Source organism: Panthera tigris, chromosome E2 (assembly GCF_018350195.1).
Source record: "Panthera tigris isolate Pti1 chromosome E2, P.tigris_Pti1_mat1.1, whole genome shotgun sequence".
NCBI classification, from domain to species: domain Eukaryota; kingdom Metazoa; phylum Chordata; class Mammalia; order Carnivora; family Felidae; genus Panthera; species Panthera tigris.
The window spans coordinates 15,551,453-15,564,879 of NC_056674.1; the positions used below are offsets into that span (position 1 = coordinate 15,551,453).

The window sequence follows — 13,427 nt, forward strand, 5'->3', positions numbered from 1 at the left end:
CACTTAGGTAAAAGAAAAAAAACATACTCGAAAGAAGAGTCTGTTTCTAGGAGCACGTATTTATGTACCTCAACAAATGCATAGCTCACAGAGCAGATGTCCCCCAGCAGTATGTGCTACGGGTCCCCTGCCTAAGAGGGACAGTGAGACGGGGAAGGGGCTCCCCAGAGGGTTTACCTCCATCTATAATGTTTTTCACAATAAAATAACAGTCTTTAAGTTTATGTCGTGATTAAATTAGTTGATTTTTTAAAGCCCCTGTAACATTGTGTGGTATACAGTAGGCGCTGCCTCAGGGTTTGTCACAATAAAGGTAATAAAAATGTTTTCTGGGACACAAATGGTCTCATTAAAACTAAAATCAGGAATAAAAGAAACATAAGAAATACACGAAGTACCGTGTCTTGTGACTTTCCACTCACACCTTTGTGTATTACATACGTGAACATGTCCTTGTAGAAATAGACTTCTGAGTACGTGTTTTTGCATAAATGTGTCATATTAGGCGTACTTAAAGAAAAAACAAAAGAACGGTTCTCATTGAAGTACGACAGCGACAGAACAGACCAGTGAGGGAACAGAGAATCTCGGGTCTCGAGACAGAAAAGATGGGGGAGATAGAGAGCCCGCTGGGCGCCTGGGGGTGGGGGCTGGCAGCACCGGAAACCTCAGCCTGAAGGGATCCCCGTGTGGGGGGAGGGGGGACCTTTGGTCTCTCCCCAGCCTCTTCCTTCCCCCTGGCCTGGGGCTGGGTGGGGAGGGGAAGTTCCTCTTTCCTTCCCAAGCACCAGAGGAGGCCCCAGCTCCCAAGGGGCTAAGAAGCTGGAGCACTGGGGAGGAGGAAGAACTGAGCCAGACTTTGGCAAGACCCCCTCCCCCCACCAGGAAGCATGAACAGGAAAGACAGCAAGAGGTGAGAGGACCCTCCCCAGGAAGACTGGGAGCACCCTAAGCGTGCCTCGGGCTGCGCGGGAAGGCCAGGGAGTACTAAGGCGGCTGGTAGGGTGTTGGGCTCCTTCAGCGACAGGAGCAGGGGCAGGGGGCACCAGGCGAAAGATGCTGCAGGGAGTCCAGAGCCGCTGGGCCAGGACTGTTTGTATGAGCCCCTGGGTCTTGTCCTCGCTGTCTTCTGGAGTTTGAGCTGCTCTGTAGCCTCTGCTACCCCGCCCCCACTCATCCCTGCTCCCTAGATTGGCTGTCTCTGTCCTCCCTGGGGTCCTCCTCGCTCCCCATCACAGTCGCTCCCTCGCTGCCCCCTGCCCCTGGACTGGAAACTCCAGGCTCCCGCAGGGCCCTGCCCCGGGGGAGGGGAGTGTGACGCAGGGCATGGCGGCTCCCCTGCTTCTTAAACCACTCCTGGCTGCTCCAGACGCTCCAGAGAGCAGCCGGTCCACAGGTAAGGGCCTAGCAGCTTCTGGAATGGGCATCTTGTCACCTGGGCAAGCTTGCTTTCCTGTCCTCACAGGGGTGATGGTGGCTGGGTCCCTAGCCTGGGTAGCTCCTCCGGCCTCCTCTGGCATGGCTCTGATGGGTAAAGGGGTCCCCTCCCTATAATAGCCAGCAGTTTACTGGTGGAGACCTGGCTACCTCATTTCCTGTCTGTGTGACCTTAGGTAAGTCACTTAACTGCTCTGTGCCCTGGTTTCTTCCTCCCAGAAGTCCTCAGTGAGACAGTCTGACTAGTGGTTCTCAAGCCCGAGTGTGCATCAGAACCCCCTGGAGGGCTTGTAAAACACATTGCTGGGCACCTGGCTGACACAGTCGGTGGGTCATGTGCCTCTTGATATCGGGATTGCGAATTCGCGCCTCATGTTGGGTATAGATATTACTTAAAAATAAAAAAATCATTAAAAAAATTTTGTGTGTGTGAGAGAGACAGAGAGCGCTCACAGAGCGTGTGAGGGGGAGGGGCAGAGAGAGAAGGAGACACAGAATCTGAAGCAGGCTCCGGGCTCTGAGCTGTCAGCACAGAGCCCGACATGGGGCTCGAACTCACTGACCCGTGAGATCATGACCTGAGCCCAAGTCGGACACTTAACCGACTGAGCCACCCAGGCGCCCCCAAAAGAAAAAGAAAAAGAAAAAGAAAAAAAAATAAAATAAAATAAATAAAAAATAAAAATAAAAAGTATTCAGAACTCAGTCGATACCAGCTAACCACAGTCAATACTGATTCCCTGAACCCTTATGATGCCCCTGGGACACGGCAGTGCCTTCGTTAAGAGAGTCTCTGATTTCACCCCACGCCCCAGGCCTGGCTTCTGGTTTGCCCCATCACTTTCTCTCTATCTCAAGTTCAACCTTCCCATCTCTGGCCACTTAACAGCCTGAGTGAACTAAGTCCTTTATTTAGCACTTCTGAAGAGCAAGGCATTGAGTGTTCATAATAAATTCCTTGGGAAGGTCTCAGGACGACTCTCCTTTTTCATATGGGAAAACCGAAGCCCAGAGAAATGAAGTGACCAGCACAAAGTCACACAGCCAACATAAGTGTCTCTAATCCCATTTTGTGAGAGCCAAGGCCGTGCCACCCTGAATTCTGCTGCCTCCTTCCTCCACCACCCCTGACTCTCCATTACCCTCTTTCCCCAACTGGAACACGAGCCTCAGGGAGGCACAAGGCAGAGCGAGGGTTATTTTTAAACTTTCCTTGAAGCTGCCTCAGCCCCAGGGACCCTGCCCAGCTCTGAAGAGCCCTGGTGAGGCCACTTTGCCCCTGTATCTTCTCTCCAAACCCAGGGACCCGGGCTGGTGGCTAAGACTCAGGTCCCACCAAGATACTGTCTTGGGGGAGGGGTGTGTCACCTCAGTGGGGGCTCCAGCTGGGAGAGGGATGACAGATGGGATCTCAGGGTCTGCTGCTTTCCCGAGGGCTGGGGGAGGGAGCGGGCAGTGCTTTAGAGCAAAGGGCAATTGGGAAGAGTCTCCCTGAAGGCAGAACCTGGGGAGGACAGGAATGATTCTGGGGGGGTCTTTTCCCATGATTCTCTGGGAGGTCAAGAGTCGTCCCAGGGGTCGGCCAACAGGAAGTCTCTCCAAAATGCCTTGGGACTGTATAGTTAAGGGGAATTGGAGCCAATGCCTGGAGGAAGGAGTTCTTATGATTCCCTGTAGGGTCTGTAGTAATCCTGGGGGTCTTCTCCCATGATTTCCTGGGGGTTCAGGGTGGTCTTGAGAGTCTTTTCTCCCGATTCCCTGAGGGGGGCAGGAGTAATCCTTTGAGTTTACCTGTAAGAGAGGGCTCCCATTATCTGGAATACTGCAGGGGTTTTCTCCCATGAGTCCATGGTAGGTCAGGAGGCTTCGTCTGGGGCTTTGCCTTTGGGAAGCTTCTCCCATAATGCCTCGGGTCTTGGGGGTCAAGAAGAATTCTGAGGGTCGGCCCAAAGGAAGGGGTTCCCATGATTCCCTGGGGGTGTGCCCACAGGAAGTCCCACCAGGAATGCCCAGCAAAGACAGGGGGGCGGGGCCGGCCCCGACAGGCCCGGCGCCACAAGACGTGCCCCAGCCCCCGGGAAATCAGCAAGGTCATGGCTTCCATGGCTCTGGGCATGCTGAATGAGGGCGGCTGCAGCGAAGATGAGCTGCTGGAGAAATGTATTCAGTCCTTCGGTGAGTGTCCCCTTCCCTGGCCAGCCTCCCTGGCCCTCAGGTGGTAAAGCACCCACCTCTCTGTAGGCCTCAGTTTGGGGGGGGCGGGAGTATAAAATGGGAGCAAGGGTGTGCGGAGTGAATCTCAAGCACTACATTAGGGATGAGAGAAACACGTGCGTTTCTTTTTCCCGAGATGTGGAGGAGGAGGAGGTCTGATGCTATTTCCATCCACACCATGACTTGCCAGGTACTGTGCTGGTCTACGCACAGCGCAGACCAGGAAACTGAGACACCCTAAGGAGGCTAAGTGGCTTGCCCTAGTTCATGCAGGGAGTCACCGGTAGAGCCGGAGTCGGAACCAGCTAGTCCAACCGGCTGCGGAGACTCTGCAGTCTTTGGCCCAGGAGCCATTTTGACACAGAGTCCCCTCCTCCCGCCCCCAGACTCAGCTGGCAGCCTGCGCCGTGGGGACCACGTTCTCAACATGGTACTGGCCATGCACAGCTGGGTGCTGCCTTCCACCCACCTCGCTGCCCGCCTGCTGACCTTATATCCTCCCAGGGCCATGAGCAGCGGGTGGAGGGCGGAGGGCAGAGACGGGCGGGTCTGGAAGATGGGGGCAGGGTGAGCAGGCAGGTTGGCAGAGCCTTGACCGGAACTCAAGTACCAGGAAGCCACAGGGGACACACAGGAGCTGAGGCGGCTGCAGATCTGCCACCTGGTCAGGTAGGGTGGGGTCAAGAACGCTACTCCCATGACCCAGGGTCCCCACCGGCCTCTTTCCCCCCAAAACACACCTCCCGGGGATTCTCCAGCCCAATCCCCACAGATCCAAGCCCTGCTCCCCCAAATACCGCTTCTGAGACAGCCCCGCTTTGGTTCCTAAGACCCTCCCAGTTCTGCCCCTTAGAACCCTCACTTCTTAGAGACCTCTAGCTCTGATGCCCCAAACCCCCACCTCTCGCATACCCCGGCCTAGCTTTTAACACCCCCTCACCTTGTTCTCCCCAAATTTCACTCCTCAGAGGTCCCCGGCTTAGTTCCTGAGACCCCTCCACTATCCTGCTTCCTGGCAATTCCACCTCCAAGAGATCCCCCCAATTTATCTTCCACTGATCCCCCAGCCTGTGTTAAGAGGCCCCCTGTCCCACTTCTAGAGACAGCCCTAGGCTGGGGCCTCTCCAAACCCTGACCTTCCAGAGACCCCTGGCCCGAGATCCCTCAGCCCAAGAGACCTCCTTTAGAGACCTTGCCCACCCCCACCCCTGTCTGTAACCTACCCACAGGTACTGGCTGACCCAACACCCAGAGACAGTGCATCAAGAGCCTCAGCTAGAAGAGGTTATCGGGCGCTTCTGGGCCACTGTGGAGCAGGAGGGCAACTCTGCCCAGAGGAGCCTGGGAGACTCCTCCACCCTGTGAGTCAGCCCTCCCCACCCCGTTCGGCTGCCTCTCTCCTCACCCTCACGTCCTCCACCCCGCACCCATCCAGTACCCTGCCCCTCTTTGCCCCCAGCCTGAGCCCCGGGGGCCCTGGCCCCCCGCCCCCTCTGAGCAGCCCAGGCCTCGGCAAAAAGCGCAAAGTGTCCTTGCTCTTCGACCACCTGGAGACGGAGGAGCTGGCTCAGCATCTCACTTACCTGGAGTTTCGCTCCTTCCAGGCTATCACGGTGAGGACGCCCTCCCCGAGCTGGGGAGGACTAGGAGTGGGGGAGCCTCCAAGAGTCAGAGGGCCCGGGCATGGGCTTTGGGCAGGGATCTCAGACTCTCAAGATGGGTGCCAGAAGGTTCAGTAAAAGGAGTTAAGCTGACTGAGGACAGAACCCCTGGGTTCAAATCCAGCAGCCCCTCCTTATCTGTGTAACTTTGAATTCGTTTCTCAGCCTCTCTGGGACTCACGTGTCTCATTTGTAAGATGGCGGTCCCCATACCTCAGTAGATGGTCAGGAGAATTCAATTAAAATGTCCGCTTAAAAATGCTTGTCACACTACCTGGCACAGTAGTAAGTAAGTGCTCAGAATATTTTATTAATTATTAATGTATTCGGGAGGCATTGAAGTTCACTGTGCTTCAGTTCCATTATCTATAAAAAGGGGGATTTCACAGTTCCTGCCTCGTAGGATCAGTGCCCGGTCCAGAGTGAATGCTGTCTGGTAGAACCATTTGAAATTGTCGTATTTTGCCATGTTTTACCTACCCAAATGATCACTTCATGTGCTTCAACCTCTATATAAGTATACTTATGGTATATATAAGTGCGTGCGTGTGTGTGTGTGTGTGTGTGTGTGTGTAAGTATTAGCTATTGCCATCGCCACTTCAAGGGAAGGTCACCACCAGTTCCTTCATCTGGAAATATCCTGACTGTTCACACACACACATGTGCAGTACATGTGGGCATGGAATGTTGACCCCTTCAGCAGAACGAATAGAAATCGCTTTTGTGTCTCTTTGCCATTCTTCCTTTTGCTGACGGCATACCAGCCAGGTATACAGGTAGGGGCAATAGACTGGGTTCCCACCCCGACTCTCGCCTGTGCGACCCTGGGCAAGTTATCTTCTCTGTGCCTTGACAGTCTCATCTCTAAAATGTGAATAATATATTCACGGTATTCACTTCGTAGAGTTGATGTGAGGATTAAATTAGTTAATATAACAAAGGACTGAGAACAGTGCCTGACTTTATTTAAATATTTCTCTTCAGAGGGAGAGGGCCACGGTGACGTCAAGGACATGTGACAGCCAGACTAGGGCCTCAGAGGTCACGACTGCTAGGGGGATGGGCGTGTGAGGGCAAGGCCGCGGCACCCCTGCCCACCCTGATGCCCACCTCACCCCCAGCCCCAGGATCTGCGGGGCTACGTTTTGCAGGGCTCCGTGCGGGGCTGCCCGGCCCTGGAGGGATCCGTAGGCCTCAGCAACAGCGTGTCCCGCTGGGTGCAGGTCATGGTGCTGAGCCGTCCCGGGCCGGCACAGCGCGCGCAGGTGCTGGAGAAGTTCATCCAAGTGGCACAGGTGAGGCCCGCCCCCAGGGACTGAGGGAACCGCCACCCGCAGTTCTCAGACCCCACCCCCCAACCCCCCTCTCATTCCTGCTGCCCGGCCCTCGGCCACAGCTGACCCGCGCGAGTGGTGACGTCATCCACATCCTGGCCCCGCCTCCTCGCGTCACGCCCACCCTGACTCCGCCCCCGAGGCCCCAGTCCTGAGGTTCTAAACCCGGACTGTGCGCTTCTTTCCTGGCCTGGATAGCGGCACGTCGAACCCGCCCCGGCACTCCCTTCCTTGGTCCTAGACGTCGCTGTTGACGATGCTCCCCCCCCTTGCCCAAGCCCCATGCCCGAATATTCTGCCTACGGGGCAGTGAAAGCGTCTCTTCCATGCCCCCACGTTTGCGTCACCCTCACCTCGGTCTCTAGGCCCCAGCCGTCCCTTCGGCTGCATACTTCCCTCCCCATCACGTCAGGTCTGTCCTTGGCCCAGCCCCACTGTGTCACAACCCCTCTCTTCCCCTTCCCTAAATAGATACCTTCTCTCCTTTCTGGAGAAAAGGGAAGCCTCCTGCCCCCACCGTGGCCACGCCCCCTTGCGTACTTCCTCGCAGACCACGCCCTTCCTCTCGCGTCTTCCAACGCACTGCTTCGCCTGTCTGCCTGACCGCCTGTCCGGCCCCTAAGACCTGGAGGTTCTAGTGTCTGCCCCTGGCCTCCTCCGGCTGAGTGTCTTCCACTCCTCCCTGGCTCCCCCACCCCCCGCCCTCCTCCCCACAGCGACCTCTGCCCTGCAAACTTGAAAAAGAGGAGGATGAGACAGTTGCCCCTGATGCCCGGCTGACCCCACACTTGTCTCTCATGTCCTTCTGACCCTTCCATTTCACTCTGGCCCCATTCACCTCTACCCGGTTCCTAACTCCTGCCCAGAGCCCAGGCCGTCTTGTCTCCCTGCCTGACCCCCAGGTGCCCAGCACCCTGACATCTGTCTGAATCCCCCACACCTGTCTAGTCCCCAAACCTGTCCAACTCCTCACACTCGCCTGACTACCCCCCTCCCGCCACACTGTTCTGGGAACTCACGTCAGTCTATCACCTGCTCGACCCCCCCCCCCCCCCCCCCGTTAATGCCCATATACCTGCTTGCGGCCCACCCCTGCCTGACACATCTAACCTGATGCCCACACTGGTCCCTACCCACACACGCCTGACACCCCAGCTCAACCTGGATGCTGTCACGTGAAACCCCATTTTGCCTATCCTCCATGTGACCCCACCATCTCAGCATCACCCTTCCTTCCTAGAGGCTCCACCAGCTCCAGAATTTCAACACACTGATGGCGGTCACGGGGGGCCTGTGTCACAGTGCCATCTCCAGACTCAAGGACTCCCACGCTCATCTGAGCCCTGACAGCACCAAGGTGAACCCCCACTCTTCTCCCAGGGTTCCAGCGGCCAGTTATCCTGAACCACCCCGCACTTTCTCCCAATCCCCTCCATCCACCTAGGGGCCCTGGAGCCACCTGGAGACCTTGCTCCTCCAAATCCGACAGACCCCCAGGCTCTGTCCTCTGCCTGTCTTCCTCCCTCCTCCACCATGCGTGCATCATGCTGACCCCTCTCTACTCCGTGTTTCCGGTCCTGAGCAGGACTGGAGGGAGACACGCAAGAGAGATGGTAGCAGAGAACCTGCAGTCCAGGCGGGGAGTGAAATGATGCCCCTAAGGACACCAAATTTAGGCCACCCATGGGAGGAGCATGGGTTAGGCGTGTCCTGGGAAGTGCACGGGGAGAGTGAGGTACTCTTGAGTCCAGCGTATGGCTGAAGTCAGGATCTGGCAGGAAATTAGACTGGAGATGCCCAGGGTGGGGGATCCTGTTGAGACCTGCGAGCTGAACTAAGGTGTCTGGGCTTTATCCAGATGGCAATGGGGAGTTGGGAAGGTTTGGTAATGATGACAGCACGCACGATCAGATTTCGGTTTTGGAAAAAAATCACTAGCCTGGGGAATGGGGGATACGGAGCTTTCTGAAATGGGGACCCAAAAGGAAAAGCAGTTTGGGGGAGGAGGTTGCTGAGGCCAATGGGGGACGGGAGGGGGCTCGGGGAGCTGTCCAAAATGCCATTGGACCCCTGGGAGTCCGGAACTCACGCGGGTGGCTAAGGGAGCAGAAATGGCCTCCCCCATAACCTCCCCCCCCCCCGATACGCCCCTCCCCCACAGGCCCTGCTAGAACTGTCTGAGCTCCTCGCTGCCCACAACAACTACGCCCGTTACCGCCGCACCTGGGCTGACTGCACGGGTTTCCGGCTGCCGGTACTGGGCGTGCACCTCAAAGATCTGGTGTCCCTGCATGAGGCACAGCCCGACAGGTTGCCAGACGGCCGCCTGCACCTCCCCAAACTCCACAACCTCTACCTGCGGCTGCAGGAGCTGGCAGCCCTCCAGAGGCAGCACCCGCCCTGCAGTGCCAATGAGGACCTGCTGCATCTGCTCACGGTGAGCCGCCCCGCCCTACCCCTGCCCAGGCTGGGCGCCCCTAGACTGCGCCTGGAGGGTGCAGGGGTTTACAGTCCTGGGCGCGAGAGCGTCTGCACCCTTGTGGCGCCCATTCTGCAGATTGGGAAACTGAGGTCCACAAGGTGAAGTCACTTGCCTACTGTCCCACAGCAGTAAAACCTGCATTTGAACCCAAGCAGCTCAGCCTCAGAACCCGTGTGTTAACCTGTTAACCACCATACTACATCCTGAGATTGAGGGTGTGCGATTCTAGCTACGTTCTATTTATATAACATAAATAACAACATATATATCCTCCCCCCTCCTTGCCAAGGAGCTACAAATTGAGAGAGACTGGGATTCTGAAGGCCATGAGGTCTAAGACTGATTTGCAGACCCAAGACAGGACCACCAGCTACATAATTTGCAGGGCCGGCGCAAAATGAAAATGTGGGGCTCCTTGTTCAAAATTCTGAAGAATTTCAAGACGATGACAGCAGGGCATTAAATGAAATGGGGGCCCTTCAAAGTATGGGGCCTGCCTGTGAAGCTGGCCTTGCCCTGAGATGAGTGGGGCCCAAGGCCCTATGCTTTATTGATTCTAGAAGGCTATCAAGCCCAAATATTTATTGAGCACCTGCTGTGAGCCAGACACTACTTTAGGCACTTAGGCTCACAGCAGTGAGCAAGTCAGAAAAAACTAAACAAAATGAAAACAACAACAACAACAACAACAACAAAAACCTCCTGCTGTTCTTGTGGGGCTGACTTCCCGGTAGGGGAGAGACAGCCAATAAAACAAAGTAAGTGAGTAAATCATATGGTCTTTCGGAGGATAAGTACCATAGAGAAGGCCAAAGTAGGAACCAGCAAGGAAAGTGACAGGGGTTTACAATTTTAAAAAGGACCAAAAAAGGCCTCAGTGAGAAGATGGCATTTCTGGACTAGGGAACAGGGGTGTGGAGACTGAATGGTGGCTCGGTGGGAGAGAGGACCCTAGGAGTCCCCAGAGAAGAGGGGCTCGGGAGGAGGATGAGAGTGGGGATCCGGGCAGGGTGCAGGCCGAGGGCAGAGGCTGGAGAGGAGGGTCTGTAATGCCCTGCCCACCCGCAGCTTTCCCTGGATCTCTTCTACACGGAGGACGAGATCTATGAGCTTTCTTACGCCCGGGAGCCCCGCTGCCCCAAGAGTCTGGTGAGAACTGACCCCTGACCCCTGGCCCCGGCCCCAGCCCATGCACTGACTAACTGTGCCCCTCTGTCCCTGCCCCAGCCACCCTCCCCCTTCAAAGCGCCCCTGGTGGTGGAGTGGGCCCCTGGCGTGACACCCAAGCCTGACAGGGTCACCCTGGGTCAGCACGTGGAGCAGCTGGTGGAGGTGAGGAGGGGCCAGGAGGGAAGGTATCTGTACAGTCCCGACGCAGAGGACGAGATCTAAGACTGAGGATCATGATTTGGCCTTACTCTGCCCTCCCCATGCTCCTCTGAAGTCTGTGTTCAAGAATTATGACCCTGAAGGCCGAGGAACCATCTCTCAGGAGGACTTTGAGCGATTCTCAGGCAACTTCCCCTTCGCCTGCCATGGGCTTCACCCACCGCCCCGCCCGGGGTAAGCACTCCCGACCTCTGGGTCCCCCAAAGATGAGGATGCTGGGGTTGCCGGGACTCCCGAGTCTGGGAGAAGGGGGCCAGTCATGCTGAGGTGGTCTGTGCCCCTAGGAATGGCTCCTTCACCCGAGAAGAGCTGACGGCGTACCTGCTCCGGGCCAGCGCCATCTGCTCCAAGCTGGGCCTGGCCTTCCTGCACACCTTCCATGAAGTCACCTTCCGCAAGCCCACCTTCTGTGACAGCTGCAGTGGCTTCGTGAGCACCCTGCCCCTCTATCATCACCCCTAGTGCCCATCCCCCTGAAGAGTCCCAAGTCCTAACTCCTTAAGTCCTGGACTCAAAAGGCCAGCCCTGCCCTGGAGGGCTCACAGTCCCCAAGTCCCAGATGATCCCCAAGTTCCAGAAAAGCCCCCAGGCTCGAATAATCCCCACATCCCGTGTAAACTGGACATACCCAAAGTCTGGATAATGCCCAAATCCCAGATGATCTCCATCCTGGATCAGTGCCAAACCATGGGTATCTAAAACTGTAGATTATCTCCAAACAGAATCAATTTCCAAGTCTTTAGGATCCAGATTAATTCAGACCCTGGATAACTTTCAAACTGAAGGTATCCTCAAATTCTGGATAATGGACAGATCTCTCAATCTCCAAACCAAAACGAATTCACATACCTTGGATTACTTTTCCAAACCTATTTTTCATTCACTAAATATTTAGTGAGTACCTCCTGTGTGTCAGTCAGTTCTAGACTTGAGGGCTGGGGAGGGGGGCTCAAGCAGGCAACAGGAAACCCAATCCCTGCCCATAGAATGTACATTTCATTCATTCCAGATTTTACTTAATTCTAATATCCTAGATGACTCCCCAGACTTGCAGTAACCTCCAAATCCCTTTAATCCCCAGATCCCCCCTTAAGCCCCTAGCCTGGAGAATTTCCCAAACCACATGGTCTCCATGCTTCCAGAGACCAACCCCACCCCCATCCACAGCCCTCTCCCCTCGCCTAGGTAACCAATTCTGCTTTCTCTTACCAGCTCTGGGGCGTCACCAAGCAAGGCTACCGCTGTCGGGGTGAGTGAGGCATCAGTGGTGGGGAGGGGATCCAGCACCTACAGGCTGGGCGGCTGGGGGGCCCAGGCTGGGCCTCTGGCCGCTAACTGCTGACCTTGCCTCAGACTGTGGGCTGTGCTGCCACAAACACTGCAGAGACCGTGTGAAGGTGGAGTGTAAGAAAAGGCCAGGGGCCAAGGGCGATGTGAGCCCCCCTGGAGCCCCTGGCCCACCCACACCAGCTCCCCACGCCAGCTGTGGTAAGACCCAGGGTGTGGCAGTCCTGGGAAGGGGGCCTGGTGGATGGGGATTAACTTCAAGGTCACAAGGCCCTTCCCGTCGCAACCACGCCACCCACGCCCGTCACCCCACAAACAGGCACAGAGGACAATCTCTCCTACACACTATCCCTGGAGCCGGAGACGGGGCACTATCTGCGCCATGCTTGGACTCAGACAGAGCCCCCGCACCCTTCCTGGGAACCACAGACGGTGAGGAGGGACTGCCCCCCTACCGCCAGCTGGATACAGGGGAGACCAGGCCATTTGCTTGGGGGAACCAAGGCAGATTTGGAAAAGCATAGCAAAGCAAAAAGGTGAAAGAGTCCTCCCCTGCTTGGGTAGGAGAGTATAGATACTGGCTAATTTCTAATGTTGAGGGAAAAATAAAAATTTCAGTCTGGTGGGGTGGGAAGAGGGGCTAGCCACTAGTAGAACAGAAAGAGAATTCTGAGGGGGCACCCGGGTGGCTCAGTCGGTTAAGCATCCGACTTCAGCTCAGGGTCGTGATCTCACAGCTTGTGAGCTCGGGTCCCACGTCAGGCTCTGTGCTAACAGCTTAGAGCCTGGAGTCTGCTTCGGATTCTGTGTCTCCCTCTCTCTCTCTGCCCCTCTCCGCTCATGTTCTGTCTCTGTCTCCAAAATAAATAAACATTTAAAAAAAAGAAAAAGAAAAAGAATTTTGAGGAGAAAAAAGAAAAGGACAAAGATAAGGCCAAATTCACCAGGAGCTATAATTTATGTCAGTGGAATAAATTTTACTCTTCAAAGGTACAGACCTTCAGATGGAGTTAAAAAAAAAAAAAAAAAAAAAAAAAAAAGGCCAGAACATCCCTGGCGATGTTCATCCATCCCCTAAACAGAAGTCTGGGTGAGGCTCTGCTCCTCGCAGTTTCTCCTAGACACCATACACTCCCCGCATCACCCAATGTCTTCCTCCTTCCAGGTGCCCCTCGAACGACGGCCCTGCCCACCCAGCCCTCCACGCTGAATTCCTAGACCCTGCTTGGGTCTGACCTCTCTCACCTCCCCCACAGTCAGTCTCAAGTCCTATTCTTCGGCCTCCAGCAGGACCCCCAAAGGCGTCACCTCCTTCGCATCCACACTGCCTTCAGCGAAGAGTTTGTCATTTCTTACTCCAAAAGTTTCTTCTTTTGCATCAGAGTGCCTACAACCTGTATTCTGTTTTCCTGCACTTAGCATCTGTGTGGTTTCATGGTGGATATGTTTAGACCTAAGTATCATCTCACCAAGTCCTTACATCTCCATTTTACAGATGAGGAAACTGAGGCCCAGGGAGGTTAAGATGCTCTCTAAGGTGGCAGAGCTCCTAAGTGTTGGAGGCAGGACTCAAACCCTGGCCTTCTGTCTGCCTCTAAAACGGAAGCTCCTTACCAATATGC

At 55.5% G+C, this 13,427-nt stretch overlaps 1 protein-coding gene across 5 annotated transcripts; it reads left to right on the forward strand.

Annotated features, from left to right (window-relative positions):
* Window positions 1-741: 741 nt before the first annotated feature.
* On the forward strand, window positions 742-13,223 carry RASGRP4 (RAS guanyl releasing protein 4). 5 transcript variants are annotated; one of them, XM_042968616.1, is made up of 17 exons: window positions 742-913; window positions 1,657-1,764; window positions 3,428-3,612; window positions 4,038-4,143; window positions 4,258-4,320; window positions 4,881-5,012; window positions 5,111-5,264; window positions 6,435-6,608; window positions 7,888-8,004; window positions 8,809-9,084; window positions 10,198-10,278; window positions 10,357-10,461; window positions 10,574-10,692; window positions 10,803-10,947; window positions 11,731-11,767; window positions 11,872-12,006; window positions 12,125-12,471. In XM_042968616.1, exons 3-17 carry the CDS (start codon window positions 3,531-3,533, stop codon window positions 12,343-12,345), a joined length of 1,947 nt encoding a protein of 648 aa, XP_042824550.1. In that variant the 5' UTR covers window positions 742-913; window positions 1,657-1,764; window positions 3,428-3,530; the 3' UTR covers window positions 12,346-12,471. The 5 variants fall into 5 exon arrangements, with proteins under 5 accessions (XP_042824550.1, XP_042824547.1, XP_042824548.1 ...); XM_042968614.1 differs by lacking the exon at window positions 1,657-1,764 and adding an exon at window positions 12,971-13,223 and having other exon boundaries at window positions 745-913; window positions 12,125-12,237; XM_042968615.1 differs by lacking the exon at window positions 1,657-1,764 and adding an exon at window positions 12,971-13,223 and having other exon boundaries at window positions 745-913; window positions 5,153-5,264; window positions 12,125-12,237.
* Window positions 13,224-13,427: the final 204 nt, after the last annotated feature.